Consider the following 14,347-nt stretch of genomic DNA (forward strand, 5'->3'; position numbering starts at 1 on the left):
AAAAAAAAAAAAAAAAGTCAAGCAGAATTGGCTGATTTCTTAAAGGGGGTGGTAGTTTAGGCTTCCCTGTTGACTCAGTGGGAAAGAACCCACCTGTCAATGCAGGAGACGCAGTTTCAATCAATCTCATGGACAGAGGAGCCTGGCGGTCTGCGCTCCATGGGGTCACAAAGAGTCAGACACGACTGAGCAACTGAACAACACCCTGGTGGTTTGGCATGGAGTTGACACCATCTTTCTGCAGTGGGGGCCCGTTCAGGACAATGCCGAATTAGGAGCCAGGGCCAGGAGCCAGCGGCCCTGTGTGTCTTCACGCCACATCCCTAAACTGCACAAGGCTGGGCACAGAGCCGCTGCGCTCAGAACCTGAGGCTCCCTCCAGGTGGGTGCAGGCCTCTGGGCTGTTGCTGGGCCCCAGCAGCACAGCCCAGTGCTTCGTACTGCATGTCTTTTGTTTAGCCTGAGACCGAGGGGGTGGGGTGGGGTGGGTTGGGGGAGGCCAGGGGGGAGGGGGCTGCTCTCCAAATCCCCACGCCAAACTGTGCGCACAGACATGACAGGGAATTGTAAAAACACACCCCAAACAATGTGGCTAATGTACCAGGATCCCCTGCAAAGAAGGTCAAGGGTGAGAGAGGAACCGCTCAGAGAAAGCAGAAGCTGGATGGAGCACCCCCAAAGGAGCAGCTTTAGGGGAATATTGACCTATCTCCTCTGCTGATCCTCTTCTCCAAAGAGAAAGAGAGAGAGAGATGGAGAGAGAACACAAGGAAGAAGAAAGGCTAGGCGCTGGCTATCTCCCTAGAATAGGCTGTAAGCTATTCAGGCAGAATTTCTTTACACAATGGATTGGCTGAAATCTGAACCATGCTGCCAACATCAGCTGGACAAGCAAGTCCTGTGTATTCCGCTCAAGAGGGGCCAGGACACATTTCAGAAAGAGCCCGGAGTCTGCAGGCTGGGATGCTAACTCCTGTCCCAGGGTGACAGTCACAAAATACAAGTTAATTTGTGTTTCGCAAGATAGTAGTAAGGACAGATGGGAATGGAATGACTCCCAACCCAACTGGACTTTTACAAACCAGTACCGCTGCAGGCTCTTAGGATAGTCTGCTCAAGATTTTAACTGGGGGGTGTGAGGATGTCTTTCCTAGTAAAGGATGTTCTCCAAAATATTTTAAAAATCCAATGGAATTGTGGCATTTTTCTTCTCATATGAGTCTTAGCATCTCTTCTAATGATGCAGAGAAACAGTCCAGCTTCAAGAAAATCAAACAAAGAGCCTCAGGTCACCCTGATCGTTAGTGGCACAGCCAGGAATGAAACTCAAGTTCCCAGACTCCTAAGACTGTGGTGGTCACACATCTCAAACAATCAATGAATTTCTCTGAATTCTGAGGTTTTCCTTTTACTGGGTTTTTGCAAAGAAGAGCAGACGAGTCCCAATCTGAGGGTGTGTTCACACCGGTTGAGTAAGCTGGAATAAGCGAAAATGAAAATGTTTTTCAGAAGCTCATTTCATCTGAAAGTGCAGGAAGGGGTTGGTGTATTATTACTCAGCTATTCTGGATCCTGGTTAACATTTCTACTCTCCAGATAAAACTCTAATACAAAATGCTCTTGCGCAGACATTTTCTTTGCACCTTTCTGTGATTTTAAAATTTTTAATTAAAAAAAAAAAGACTTTAATCTCTGCTCAGCTTGGAAATGGAAGGGGTATTAGTAATGTCTGCTTGTCTGGGAAGGATCACAAAAATGGTTCGAGGATTTCGGGATGGATTCGGGGTCGAGGACGGAGGATGGAATGCAGGAGAATGTGGAGTCTTGATGTTTCTAAATCTTTGGAAGGTAAACAGGACAGTTTCACCACTGAGGAAGATATCACAGCCGGGAATGGATGGCACTGGTGTTTCTGAGTTTCAGTTTAAGGAACAGGTGTTTTCCTGAATTTGAGTCCGATGTCCATTTCTACCTGGGGAGAACTGGCTGCTTTCAAACTGTTTCTAGACTTAAGAAATCCTAAAATGATGTCCCCTGATGAGGAGTTAGCTTTAAAAATATTTTTAAACTAAAAATAATTCCAATTTCAAAGGTTTAGAAAACAGACACTGCTCTCAGCAGGCAGACTGTGCCTAGCGACCAACACCGAGGCCCAACCAGGAACCTCACCACAGCGCACGTTGTTCATTTCAAAGGGTAATAACCTGTAAATGTCATAAGACTGAGACACTGGAGCCTTGGTTTCTCTGTTTCCTACACTGCTTTTTTTTTTTTTTTAATAGCTCTTAAATGGACTTCAACCTAGATCTTCAATAGGTATTTGCTGAATCAGTGAAAGAAGTACTTCCATTCAAAATGTTTACATCATGAACGTCCAGTGTTTGAAGAGTTCACACATAGCAAAATCTTTCAATAACTACACAGTTTGTCTTTTTTGTACTGTGTTGGCTATGAAAATGTTTTCAAGAATTAATCCAAACATGCCCATATATTCCCATGGATGAGCTAAGCACAACTATTTCAAAAGAGAGGGAGAAAGAGATGGAAAATTAATTAGGGGCACAGTTTACTCAAGAATATTGGAGCAGCGCTTTAGATCTACAATCTTGTTCTGTTTTTCTAGAGGAAACCCCATCTCAGGGTCACTGTTCTAGTATGTCTTTTTTAAGTGAAGAAAAGAAAGAGCAAAATAATTAAAAACTATGAAAACATATGATAGCATTCTGATCAAGAAACTGGAGAATAGAGTTTTTTTAAAATCTTCTGCATCGTCTTCCAGAAATATCTTAGAATGTTAAATCCAGGTATTGAATGATAAAATGACGTTTCTCTGAAGAAGGAATAGGATCCAAGGTGCCTTTATGGCTACAGCACCTAAGACAAAATGTAACTTGATTGTTGAGTTTGGGAATTTTCTGTGTGTGCCCCCCACTCCTGCCTGCCCTTCTCCCACCCCCAAGAATGTCAAGAATTTGAACTCCCTGTTCTTAAGGTGAAAGGGCATCAGCTCAAATCTGTACGGAGGGAAAAAGTGGCAAACCCTGAGACACTGGAACTCTCCAGCCGCAACTGCTCCCAAGTTTACGACAGCAACAGACAGCCACGGCCCATGGCCTTGGGTGCTTCAGGAGTCACTGGAAACCACGTCCGAATTAGGAGCCAGGCAGATCCTCACGTGCATGTCAGTAATTCTCTACTTCTTTATTTCAACATTGAGCTTTAGCTTTGAAATATTTGCTAAGAAAGCAGAGAGGCAATTAACAAAGATTTTTCAAATGTGTGCCAGGGTTACACATTCTGTCAACAGAGTCAAAGGAAACTATACAGCGTAAGTTACAAAACGGTTATTTCATGTTTCGCAAACATTCCAATCCACCCTTCACTGTGGTGTGATTCAACAGTAGAAAAGCAAAACAGACATAATCTCAAGACCCAGCCCAGCTCCTTTCCATCTTGCAGAGAATCATGAGGAATCTCAGCTGCAACCTGCCCACCTGAGAATCTCAACAAGGAAATCCTCCCATTTCTCTGGCGAGAAGATCTCCTTGAGGCCAGACCAGGAGGAGGGAAGAGCAACTCAGAGCGGACCACAGAACTTCCTCCAGCCCCGGGGATGCCTTCCTCTGGGCTGCATCGCGAGCTCCCAAGATGCCCAGTTTCCCAAACACATCGATGTTCCTGTCTAGGGTTTGCATTCTCTCCCAGTGTGTAGCTGAACACAAGTGGGCTCTGTTATCTTGTTTAAACTCCTTTTGCTTCGATTACCTAGAGCTACCAGATTCTAGAAGAGCTTGGCCACCACTCTTAATACGATGTTATTTGGTTGTTTCTTAAATATTTTAACTTTATTATTTCTTTATATTATTATTCCAACAGACTGCATGAAAGGCAGTGATCACTAACACAGAACACAACAGGCGCTAACATTCAGCCAGGCTGCTCTCAGGACCCAGGGCTGGCGGGCCTGAGCCGCTGACATGCACACAGGTAGCTCATACACTGCTACCCTCATAGCACAGGCTGCGGGAGAAGTGACAAAGGACATATGCTCTTGTACCCTTAGAAGCTATTTAATAAATATCATTGAGAAACAAAATGGAAAAAAAAAAAAATCAGCCCTGTGGAGCACAACCACCTTAGGTCAACTGAATGTCACCCAGTTTTTTCAACCAAAAATGGAGAGAGAAAGAAAATATTAAAATAGAAACAAACAAAAACCAAAAAAAAAAGCAGTACTTAACACTAGCAGGAAATAAATTTATACAACAATTCAGTCTGTATAATATGATGAAATAAATCTACAACTTTTCTTATTTTGGTGCTTTGAATTATACATACAAACAACAATTACAGGGACATGTTCACAAAGCATGAAGGCCCGGGAAAGTCTAGTTGAACCCTCCAGGGCAACCTGAGAGTGGAACACGTTGCCCGGAGTAACAGAATTTCCTACACAGAGGCCCACAGCTTTGAATGAATGATTTGCCTACAAATTTTTTCTTTTTTTTTTTCCTTTTTTTTTTTTTTTCCTTGTAATGCATCAAACGACTGTAACCAGGAAAAGGAAACAAAACTGGCAGTTTGTCCATCTGGATATCAGACCTAGTTTCTTCTTAATCGCCACTCTTTATTTTCCCCCCATTGTCCTTCAAAGGCATGGCGTCCTCCGTGCCTTCCTGACAGCGACCGAGAGGCAATCAAGTCTTCTTTCAATGTACAGTATTTCTTACAACATAAGTTATATGCAATGTTCGGTGACTTTTTTTTTTTTTTTTCACAGCACTAGAGAGACCCTGTTCAATAGGGAATGTGAGTCTGAATGGCTTATTCACAAATGGGATCCAGATCCGGGGAGTGAGAAAACAGACACCACGGTAGGCTGCGTTGTCCAAGTGGCCACAACATCAGGTTGCTTGATGCCTGCAAAAACACACAGATCCATCGGGTTTCGGTTTCATGATACTGCTCCTGCGAAAATGCACGTAGAAGGGGGCTGGAGGGACTCTCGCCTGGAGCCCTGTGAGCATCGCTCGAGCAGGGACCCTAGCCCATGGCGGTGACCATACTGGAAGGGTGGTGAGGTCCGAAGGAGAGGCTGGACGGCGGGTGCATCGGCGTGGGCGTGGTCAGCATGTGGCTGGAGTGGCTGAAGGGCGAGATGTGACTGAGCGAAGACATGTGTCTGGAGAGGGCAGCGGGGTTGAACGAGCTGCTCTTGGGGAAGTCCTCCAGCGCGTCGTGCACCTTTTTGCACTTTTTGGATTTGCTAGACATTTTTCGGTTTCTGGTCTGGATCCCTTCCTTCTTCATAGTCAGGGGTCTGTTAATCTAAACAGAGATCAATTTTTTTTTTTTTTTTTACTTTTTTTTGGCTGGCTCTGAGAGGGGGCAGACTTCCACACCTAGGCACAGGTTCCTCTGACCACCCCAGATCAGGGATCTGCTTTCAGGGGGCCCCTTCCTCCCCACACCCCCTGACTCCTTCCCAGAGACCCAGAGTTCTGCAAGTGAGGGTTCTGCAATGGGAGGGTCTCGGCCTCTATCAATTTCAAAAGCCAAGAGGCCCCAGGTAAGATGTTCCTAGCAGGGCTTATTCGTTTTGTTCATTTGCACCAATCACTGGGGGGAAAGTTGGTCTCAGGGAACTTTCTGTCCCCAAGGAGCATACTCTTGAGCCACCCAAGACAGCTGTATTTCTCTGCTTCACTAAAACCTAATAACTTGTCTTCCTCCTAGAATTACCTTACACGATTTCAGGAGAAGAGAGGCAAGGGAGGGATTTTCAAGAGGGAAATATATCTGGTCTACTGGTCCAAAATCTGACTTAGAACTTTGGCACCACTAGGCAATCGGTCTTAAGGGTTTTGTCTCTCTGCCTTGAGAGGCCCAGACTGCTTCAAAGTAATTTTTGCTTGCCTCTCTTCTAACGGCCTTCTGAAACAAGAGGTACTGTAAAATCTCCCCCTAAATAGACAGCTAGTGGGAAGCTGCTGCATAACACAAGGAGCTCAAGCCAGCACTCTGTGGCCACCCCGGGGCTGGGACGGAAGGTGGGAGGGTGGTTCAAGAGGGAGGGGACACACATATGTATTTATGGCTGATTCAGGGTGTTATATGGCAGAAACCAACACCACACTGTAAAGCAATTATCCTCCCATTAGAACTAAAAACATTTTTTAAGTCATTTTAAACACAGGGAAAAAAAAAAATCTTCCCCTGAAATTTGTACATTCTGGGGTCGGAATTTAATATAATGCGTCTCTGCAAAAATGTAACCTCTTGCCCCTGCCATAGCAACTGTGATGATGAAGTTGCAATTTCTACCTGGTCCTGACGACTCACTTCTAACTAGATGAGCAGCAAAACAACCAATCCACAAGAATTTAATATTCACTTAGTGGGTACAAAGCCCTGTGCTAGCCTGAAAGCAGTCTCCTGCTAAAAAGAAAAGCCTAGGCATGAAGGATTTCCCTGGCAGTCCAGTGGTTAGGATTCTGAGCTTCCAATTCAGGGGGCAAGAGTTAGATCCCTGGGCAGGGAGCTAATATCCCATACTCCAAGTGGCAAAAAAAAAAAAAAAAACAAATACAATTCCAGGGTAAACAAAAGATTTAGAAAAAAAAAAGACCAAGCATGAAGTTGAGGAAAAAGACCAAGGCAAGCACCTACTCTCATGATCATTGCTCTCGTCTTCAGGGCAGCATAGCATCACTCTCTTCCTGATAAGCCCCACGTGTTTTGGTTCAAATACATATTTGCTTAAGGTGGGGGTGGGGGAACTTGACAAAGCAAACTAAGATCATTCCCCTCGAGGAGTCAGAATCAGATTGACCTCAACAGCAGCCACCTGCCCCACACAGCAAACCAACCACACATTCAGTCCCATTTCCAGGGAAATGGGCAAAGGGACTCAAGGGGGGAAGGTCAGGGTCTTAGAATTCCTGACTCCTTGGAGCAGAAACCACTCCGTCCTCCAGGGTCCTCAAGGGTGGAGGAAGGGAAGATTGCATGACTCAAAGATCTGCCTGTTTGCTCCAAAAGCTAGAAAGAGATAGTGAAGGAAGTGAGAACCCAGGAGTCAAGAGGGCCAGGCTGCTGACAACACTTCTGGGAGCAGTGAACACACGGCTTCTAGGGGCTGAGCTGGTCACCTGTACAGGAGTGCAGAGCTGCTTGGTTGGGGTGCTGACCCCAGGTCTGCCCCTCACAAAGGAAGGCCGAGTGAGTGACGGCAGAGAACATCTCAGGGTTTCTTCCTCAAAGTTATAACCAAGATAAAGACACAGCCTACAGAGGCGACAGGAATCTACTATCACATCAAATCTCCCACGAGATATCACCTAGACACATGCTCTTCATGATGATATCTAGATATACAGGGCCAGGTATCTAAATATAATATCTAGTTACACAGATAGCCACACAAAGCCAGATAACTAGTCCCAGCACTGATACTGAGATAGGTAGTTATCTACACACCTAGATAAGGAGACAGGAACTAACTTAGGGCATGCCTGGTATCTCGATGGGCAGAACAAAACACAACAAGATGAGAATGTTCATAGATTAGTATCTCTTATTGTTAAATACACAACAAATCCGCCTCCTTCTGTGAATTCTTACTAAACCAGAGAAGGCAGAAAAACCACTCTGGAGGATGAGCACGCGTCTATCTCCCAGACACTGGGGCCCAGGACAGGGGGAAGGCACTTCCATAGTAGTCCAGTGGCTAAGAATCCACCTTGCAACGCAGGGGATACAGGTTCGAGCCCTGGTTGGAGAACTAACTGACTAAGCCTGTGAGCCGCAATGGGAGATGGATCTCCCACGATGCAACTAAGACCCAACACAGCCACATAAATGAATAAATATTTTAAAAAGAAAAAGAATAGAGTGGGAGTAAGCAGTGAAGAAGGGCCCTTGACTTCTCTTGGATTTAATGAGAAAAGCATATCTTTCAGAAATAGATGGCTTTCCAATTGGATACAACTGAGATCACATCTCACTGTGGATGAGCAGTCAAAGAAATTTATAGCTGGTTCATTTCTCATAATTCCTTACTTCTGCGGAAATCAGAAAGAAGTATATACACACACACAATCCATTACTCCGAACAGATCTCTGGTATATTCTACAATAAGAAGGGGCTCACTCTTCCCTGGTCCCCAATAGTCCTAAGCTCCTAATCTCCCTGGAAGGTCTGTTGCTATTCAGAAATCCATCCGGGCCCTTCTAATTCATCAGCCTCATCTTTGTTTCTCTGAGTCATCATTTTTTCAAGGAAAACAAAATCAGAATAATTTCTGCCCTGTCTACATCATGGGACTCTTTGAGGCTCAAATGTTGTCAAACAACAGGAAAGTTCTTTGCAAACCATACACCACACCCCCAAAAATCATTTTGTTGACTACCGTTGGGTGAGCACAAGAACTCTACAGCCCCAAACCTTCCAGATTCTAATCACAAATCTGCTTCTCTCCATGGCAGTGAGCAAGGAAATTCCCCAAAGCGAAAACAGGCCTGGGGTTTCATCACTGATAAATGTACACAGACCACAATCTAGGGATGCAAGAGAGAGAAATGATGGATTGTAATAAGACCCTCGTTCCATCAGCTCCAAGCCTTGAGTATCAAGCAGAGATGACACGCTGGCAGGGAGGTGTATTACAGGGTCCCCAGGAATCAACTCATTCCCAAGAGGTACCAAAGGACTAGATTGCTAAGGTAGTATCCTGGGAAGTTCTCCTGTGATTCAAAAACTCGAACCAGGAAATCTTCCTCCACAATTCACAAGTGCCTCTGGATAAGACTCACTGACTGCCAGGATGGCTCTGAGCAAACCCCTCCGCCTGTCCTCAGTTCACTCCCAGACTCGACCAGTCAGACTGGCCAAGAGACTTCAGGAAAACCAGACGGAACCATAGGGATGATGTGAGAGAGACAGGGAGAGACAGACAAAGACAGAGAGAGAGAACAAATTCTTTCTCTGGGATTAACATAAACATCAGGCGTCATTAGGGTCACAGCCTGTCAGCCAGAGTTGTACAAGGGGAAAAAAAAAAAAAATAGCTGAATTTTTTTTAAAGGTAGAGATATTACAAAATGGGAGGATCCCCAAATTGAAAGATCAAAACTGACACGGCCAAACCCACGTGACTGACTGGCAATTATCATTCTGCTAATATGATCTATAAGGAAAAAGGCATTCTTTTCCCTGGAAAGGATAACCTCTGCAGGCTGCCTCACAGGAGTTCTCCCGGGGAGGACAAACTCAGCAGATGAAATATCTCAGCCATTTCATCTCGTATCTTTTATACAGAGAATCCGTTTAAAATTCACAGCACAGGTTATGCCAAGCTCTCTATCCCACAGTAACTGAATCGCCCTGAGCTCCTGCATCGTGCCTCACAATCCTATTTACCTTTCTCTTCCACTCTCTGGCACACTCTCTTTTTTTTTTGCAAAAAGTTTAAAATGCAAGAAAACATCAAAATATCTGGCAACTTCTTTTTGGTTTGCTAAGGGGAAGATTTTTTTTTTTCCCCTTAAAAACCCAGACGAGGTCCACCATACATTCTGTTTCCAATACAAACTAAGAGGTTGGATCAATCTATTTTAAACCCTCCAGTCTTGACAAGGCTTCGCTGTACCCAGTCCTTTCCCACACTGGATCCTACTGCAGTGATTTTTCTGAGGCTCCTCACTGTGTGATTCAGATGGATAATCAACAAGGACCTACTGTAGAGCACAGGGAACTCCACTCAATACTCTGTAATAACCTATACAGGTAAAGAAACTGAAAAAGAACAGATACATGTATCCGTATAACTGAATCACTTTCCAGAATACCTGAGACTAACACAAGATTGCACATCAACTATATGCCAATAAAATTAAAAAAAAAAAAAATCAAGAAGGGAACCAGGGAAGGGGAATGCCATGCACTGTGTGTCAACCGAGGGAGACCGTCTGGGGGGATGGGACCCCCAGACACTTACATTGTGCAGCTTATAGTAGAGCCCGCAGGCATTGCAGACAGGGTCTCCATTGGCATTTCTTCTCCACAGAGTCGTAGTTGTGGTTTGACAGTTTGCACAGGACGTACCTGCCCTTCTTGCTGCCGACTGGAGAGGAGGTAGACAGGGGAGGATAAAAATCAAAACAGATGTTAAATGGGTTTGCAGAACCACGGAGACCAACTTAAAAAAAAGAAAAAACTTATCACTGGAATCAAAACTAGCAAGTGGCCCACATGAAAGTAATAAAGATTCCCAAAAGCTGTGTCAAGAAGAAAATTACAGCTGACCCACTGGCCTAGGAGTAGATCAGACCATGGTCCAGTGGTCAGTAGGTAGCCCGCTGTCCCCCAGGGTGAAGAATTTGGGAGGATCAGAAAGCTGACCCTACCTCTCTAAGTCACAAGCTATTCCCCCCTCCTACAAAGTCTACCGGATGTTTCATTTTTATGAGTTGCAATAATTTTTGGAATTAACCAGACATGTTTGGGTACCAAGCTCTCTGTAGCTTTCTTCACCAGGCCTCCAGGAGGTCCTTTTTAAGAGCTACTCCCCAGAAAAACAGCTTTCAACAAGGATACTGGTCATCACAACAGACTAACAGCCATGGAAGAGGAAACCCAAGCATCAGAAGTGCCTTCTAGATCCCAAATAAAGAACTGCTGGATGATAAGGAGAGCAGGGTGCTGACAGTGTGAGAATGTCTGTGCATATGTGACTGACTCACACGGGGTGGGCCACAGAGAAAGCGCCAAACCAGAACATCCTAAGTGAGCCAAACCCAGCCCATCTGCAGCTATCCTAAATGTGCACAGCCCAGGCTTTCAGATTCAGTCAGCTCGTGGTGACAGCCATCTCCATCCTCTTTAAGTGGTTTCCGGTTAATGAAACAAACTAAGAAGAACAAGGACTTCTAAAATCCACCAGGAACACGGGCCCCACTTCTGCCTTCAATTCATCTGACTCCCTGGAAAGTTTCCTACACGCTCTCCACAGAGCCAAATGGTCCCAGGTCAGATGTCAGTCCCAAGCTGAATTTTAATTATTTGATTGTGTCACGGCCTTCATTTCCTTTAAAAGGGAGATATTTCTTTCACTTTTTGATGTACTTAAATGCATCAGGGGACTATTCCCTGCATCCATACTCAGAAAAAAAATAAACTTAAGCTCAAAAACTTTTGAAAGAAAATGAAGGTGGGTCCCTGGTAACCCCTCTCATCTCCTCACTACCCCCTGTAACATAAAAAGAAATTTTCAACTGCAAAATTATTTCTGTCCCTGGACTCAAAAGCATTATCAAAGGCAAGAGAAAGAGAAAGAATTTAGCTGCTCTTTATCTGTGATCAAGAAAATTCTGGCATGGTTATGAGAGCAAGGAACAAAATGACAGGGATCAGGGTGAGATTTTCCATCAATATTTTATCCGGCAAGAACTTGAGCCAAACACTCAAAGTGGCCAGATATGGAAAACCCAGAGGCAATTCCAAATGAACCAGGGTGATTCCTTTCCTTTCAAAGCTACTAAATTGCCCCAAAGACGCTCCCCTTTTCTACAGGTTTAAAAAGCAGAGCTATGGCACTTTTTTTTTGCTTTTTTTTTTTTTTCCCCTAGTAATTCTTAGTTTCTGTGTTCTGTGGAACTAGAAAGGAAACATAGCCCTTCTCCCTCATAACTGAGAAGTTTCTACTTTTGAGTAGTCCATTTGGAAAATAATTCACCACAGTCCAAGAGTGCTGTCTCTCATTTCACAAGCCTCTGTCCACCTGCCTTTATGAAACATGATCGTTTAAGACTTAACTGGTGTTCTTGTACACTTTTGGGAAGAAAATGAAGTTATGAAATTGATGCTTAAGGATTTTGACAATTACATTACCATGCGATGATTATTATCATCCTGGACTGGTTTTCTACACTTTAAAAGAAATACTTGGATATAACAGACTAATATCTACTCAAGCACTGGATTTCTCAGCCCAACAACTGGAAAGGGATGGTTCAAGCACAAAACACCAGCCAACAAAATAAGAATTCCGAGTAACGAGGCTCGTGGTATAGCCCTTTGCAGTGTCTTGACGGTATCATGAATCTAAGCAAGCTCACATTTTCAGTGAACTTATACAGAAGCTCTGAAAGTCACACTGTTTGGTTCACTAGCAGAAGACAAAGTATATTAATAAAGCAAGCTAGAGATTTATGAAAATCCTCCACCACTAGGAATAAAAATTTCTATGGGTCTTCCTTTCTCCTATTTCCGCATGGCCTGAGTTTATTTGGTGTTAGATATGCATCTACCAAGGGGTGGAGTGGTCTTCAGTGCAAAGCAGAAACTGCAAATTGGAGAGACAGAGCCGGAAGGAGAGACAGGGAAATATGGGAAAGAAAAAAAGAAGTTCTAGATACTCAGAAGTCAAATACATCTAAGTGCTAAAAATATATGCATATATATCCTGAATGGGCCCCCAGTGTCTCTCTGGAGCATATGAATTCTATGGAACTAAAAATATAAAACCACCCAGAAGAGATGAGTAAGAAAGAAAAGACAGCTTCACATGTGACAGCAAAGGAACTCTACAATTATAAGCGATTATTACTCAGAGTTCTAGAGATTTCTTACGAAAGATGAATGCGGACAAAACTATATAAAATGCAAGTCTAGCCCTCCTAGGCAATCTGCCCCAGACAGAAGAAACCTCGAGAAAATGTCAAATGCATTCTTGCTCATCAACCAAACAACCACGGGGTCTGAGACTTTACTGCTCTCTAGTTCTTCTTTACCTTTTAAAAAGAGCCTGATTATCATGATATCATGATTTATTTTAAAAAGAAAGTTTTTGTTGTTAGTTTTCTTTCTTTTTTTTCTTTTCTTTTTTCCCCCCTTCTCTTTTTTTCCTAAGGCCAGGTTTGGAGTGATTCAGAACATTCTTTTGTGGTGTGATCATATTCATTCTGCACTAACACCTCCAGTCATTTTTTTTTTTTTTTCAAACAACGTCTTGTTCTGATACGTTCAAACATCTTGATGTTTAGGTTGGGGAAGCTGAGTTGTTGTTTATGAGTTATCTCCAGAGCTCAGATATCCGGCAGCTTTTTCCTAGGAAGTTAGCTTTGCACATGAGAGAAAGGAAAAAAAAAAAGTACCAAAGAGCATGGGGACAAGCCGGGGGAAGGTTGAGAAAGCTGGAGACGGGGGCAAAGATCAGAAAGAATAAAGCCTGGAGACCTAGGATAGCCAAAAATTAAAGTCACGTGGGCATGGCCATCCCTAGAAAGATTTTCCTTCTTCTGAAAAGGATGTGAAAGGTGTTGATTTGCACTAAAATCTGATGAGGAAAACAAATTATTCTTTAAAAAGGATGCAGAGGATTTGGAGGGGTCCACCTTACAATCTGAGGGGATGCTACTTCATCCATTCATCGGCACGGGGAAATTTCCCTCCTCCCCTCTCCACCTGGTGAATGTCATCACCACAAAAAGCATTCTGATCTCTTGACTGTGGTTAGAGTTATCATTTGCCAAGCCTGCTTTTATTTGTCTGTTACATACACTTGCTATTCAATCTGGCCTGAGGTTCCAAAGACAAGTTTGCAAACGAACCTCTCCGGCTAGTTTTCCTTATATGTGCTTGCTTGTGCCAGGTTTTCTCAAGTATTCCTAGGGGTCAAGAGGTTTAAGAAAGGGAGAAAAGAGGGGGAGAGAGGAAACGGCCACCGGGCTGGCGGGAGTTCAAAGGGAAAATCAGACTAGACGCTAGGAGAGACCAGGGAGCAGGACAGAAATCAGTTTTCCCCCGTGTTTACCTGTGGCAATTCCTCAATTCTACAGACCACGGAAGAAGAAAAACTCCACAAAGGCCACCGGCTGCTGCTTGGGCAATGCAGTTAATGGGCCTCATTCATCTTACAGCCCTGGCCACATGAGATCTCATTGGGGGCACCAAGGCAGCACCGAGACCATCATCACTTCCTGGGAGACCCCTTCTACGACTCCAGAAACAAGTTCTGGGTGGCACCTGCGAGCCTCCACCCCCCTACTAACCTTCTCTGTGAAACTGTGGCTATCAACACACTTCCAATCAGTCACCCCGGTCCCGTTAAAGCAATCATTCTATCATCGAAGATATTTAAGATTGGATAAATCAGAAGTCAGCATCCTTAAAAATGTGGTAAGTGACTTAAGAACCATGGAGGGGGCGATAGAGAGAACACTCTCCTGTATATCTAATTTGAAAAAAAAGAAAAAACAAAGACAAGGGGAAAGCTACCCCAAGCCAGCTGACACGATTTTGAGCTGTCCTGCCAATTTCCTGCAGAAAGCGCTCCTTCCTGAAGAG

The 14,347-nt window shown here is 44.0% G+C and overlaps 1 protein-coding gene across 3 annotated transcripts in view; it reads right to left on the minus strand.

Annotated features, from left to right (window-relative positions):
- Window positions 1-3,176: 3,176 nt before the first annotated feature.
- The window catches only part of GATA3 (GATA binding protein 3), a 29,828-nt gene continuing 18,657 nt past the window's right edge, over window positions 3,177-14,347 (minus strand). For all 3 annotated transcript variants that reach the window (XM_040248234.1, XM_040248235.1, XM_040248233.1), the window contains exons 5-6: window positions 9,999-10,124; window positions 3,177-5,328 (exon numbers count right to left, since the gene is read on the minus strand). In XM_040248234.1, the coding sequence (XP_040104168.1) occupies window positions 5,044-5,328; window positions 9,999-10,124 (411 nt within the window). In that variant the 3' untranslated portion in view covers window positions 3,177-5,043. The remainder of the gene's footprint in view (window positions 5,329-9,998; window positions 10,125-14,347) is intronic.

Source organism: Oryx dammah, unplaced genomic scaffold (genome assembly GCF_014754425.2).
Source record: "Oryx dammah isolate SB20612 unplaced genomic scaffold, SCBI_Odam_1.1 HiC_scaffold_10, whole genome shotgun sequence".
Lineage (NCBI taxonomy): Eukaryota > Metazoa > Chordata > Mammalia > Artiodactyla > Bovidae > Oryx > Oryx dammah.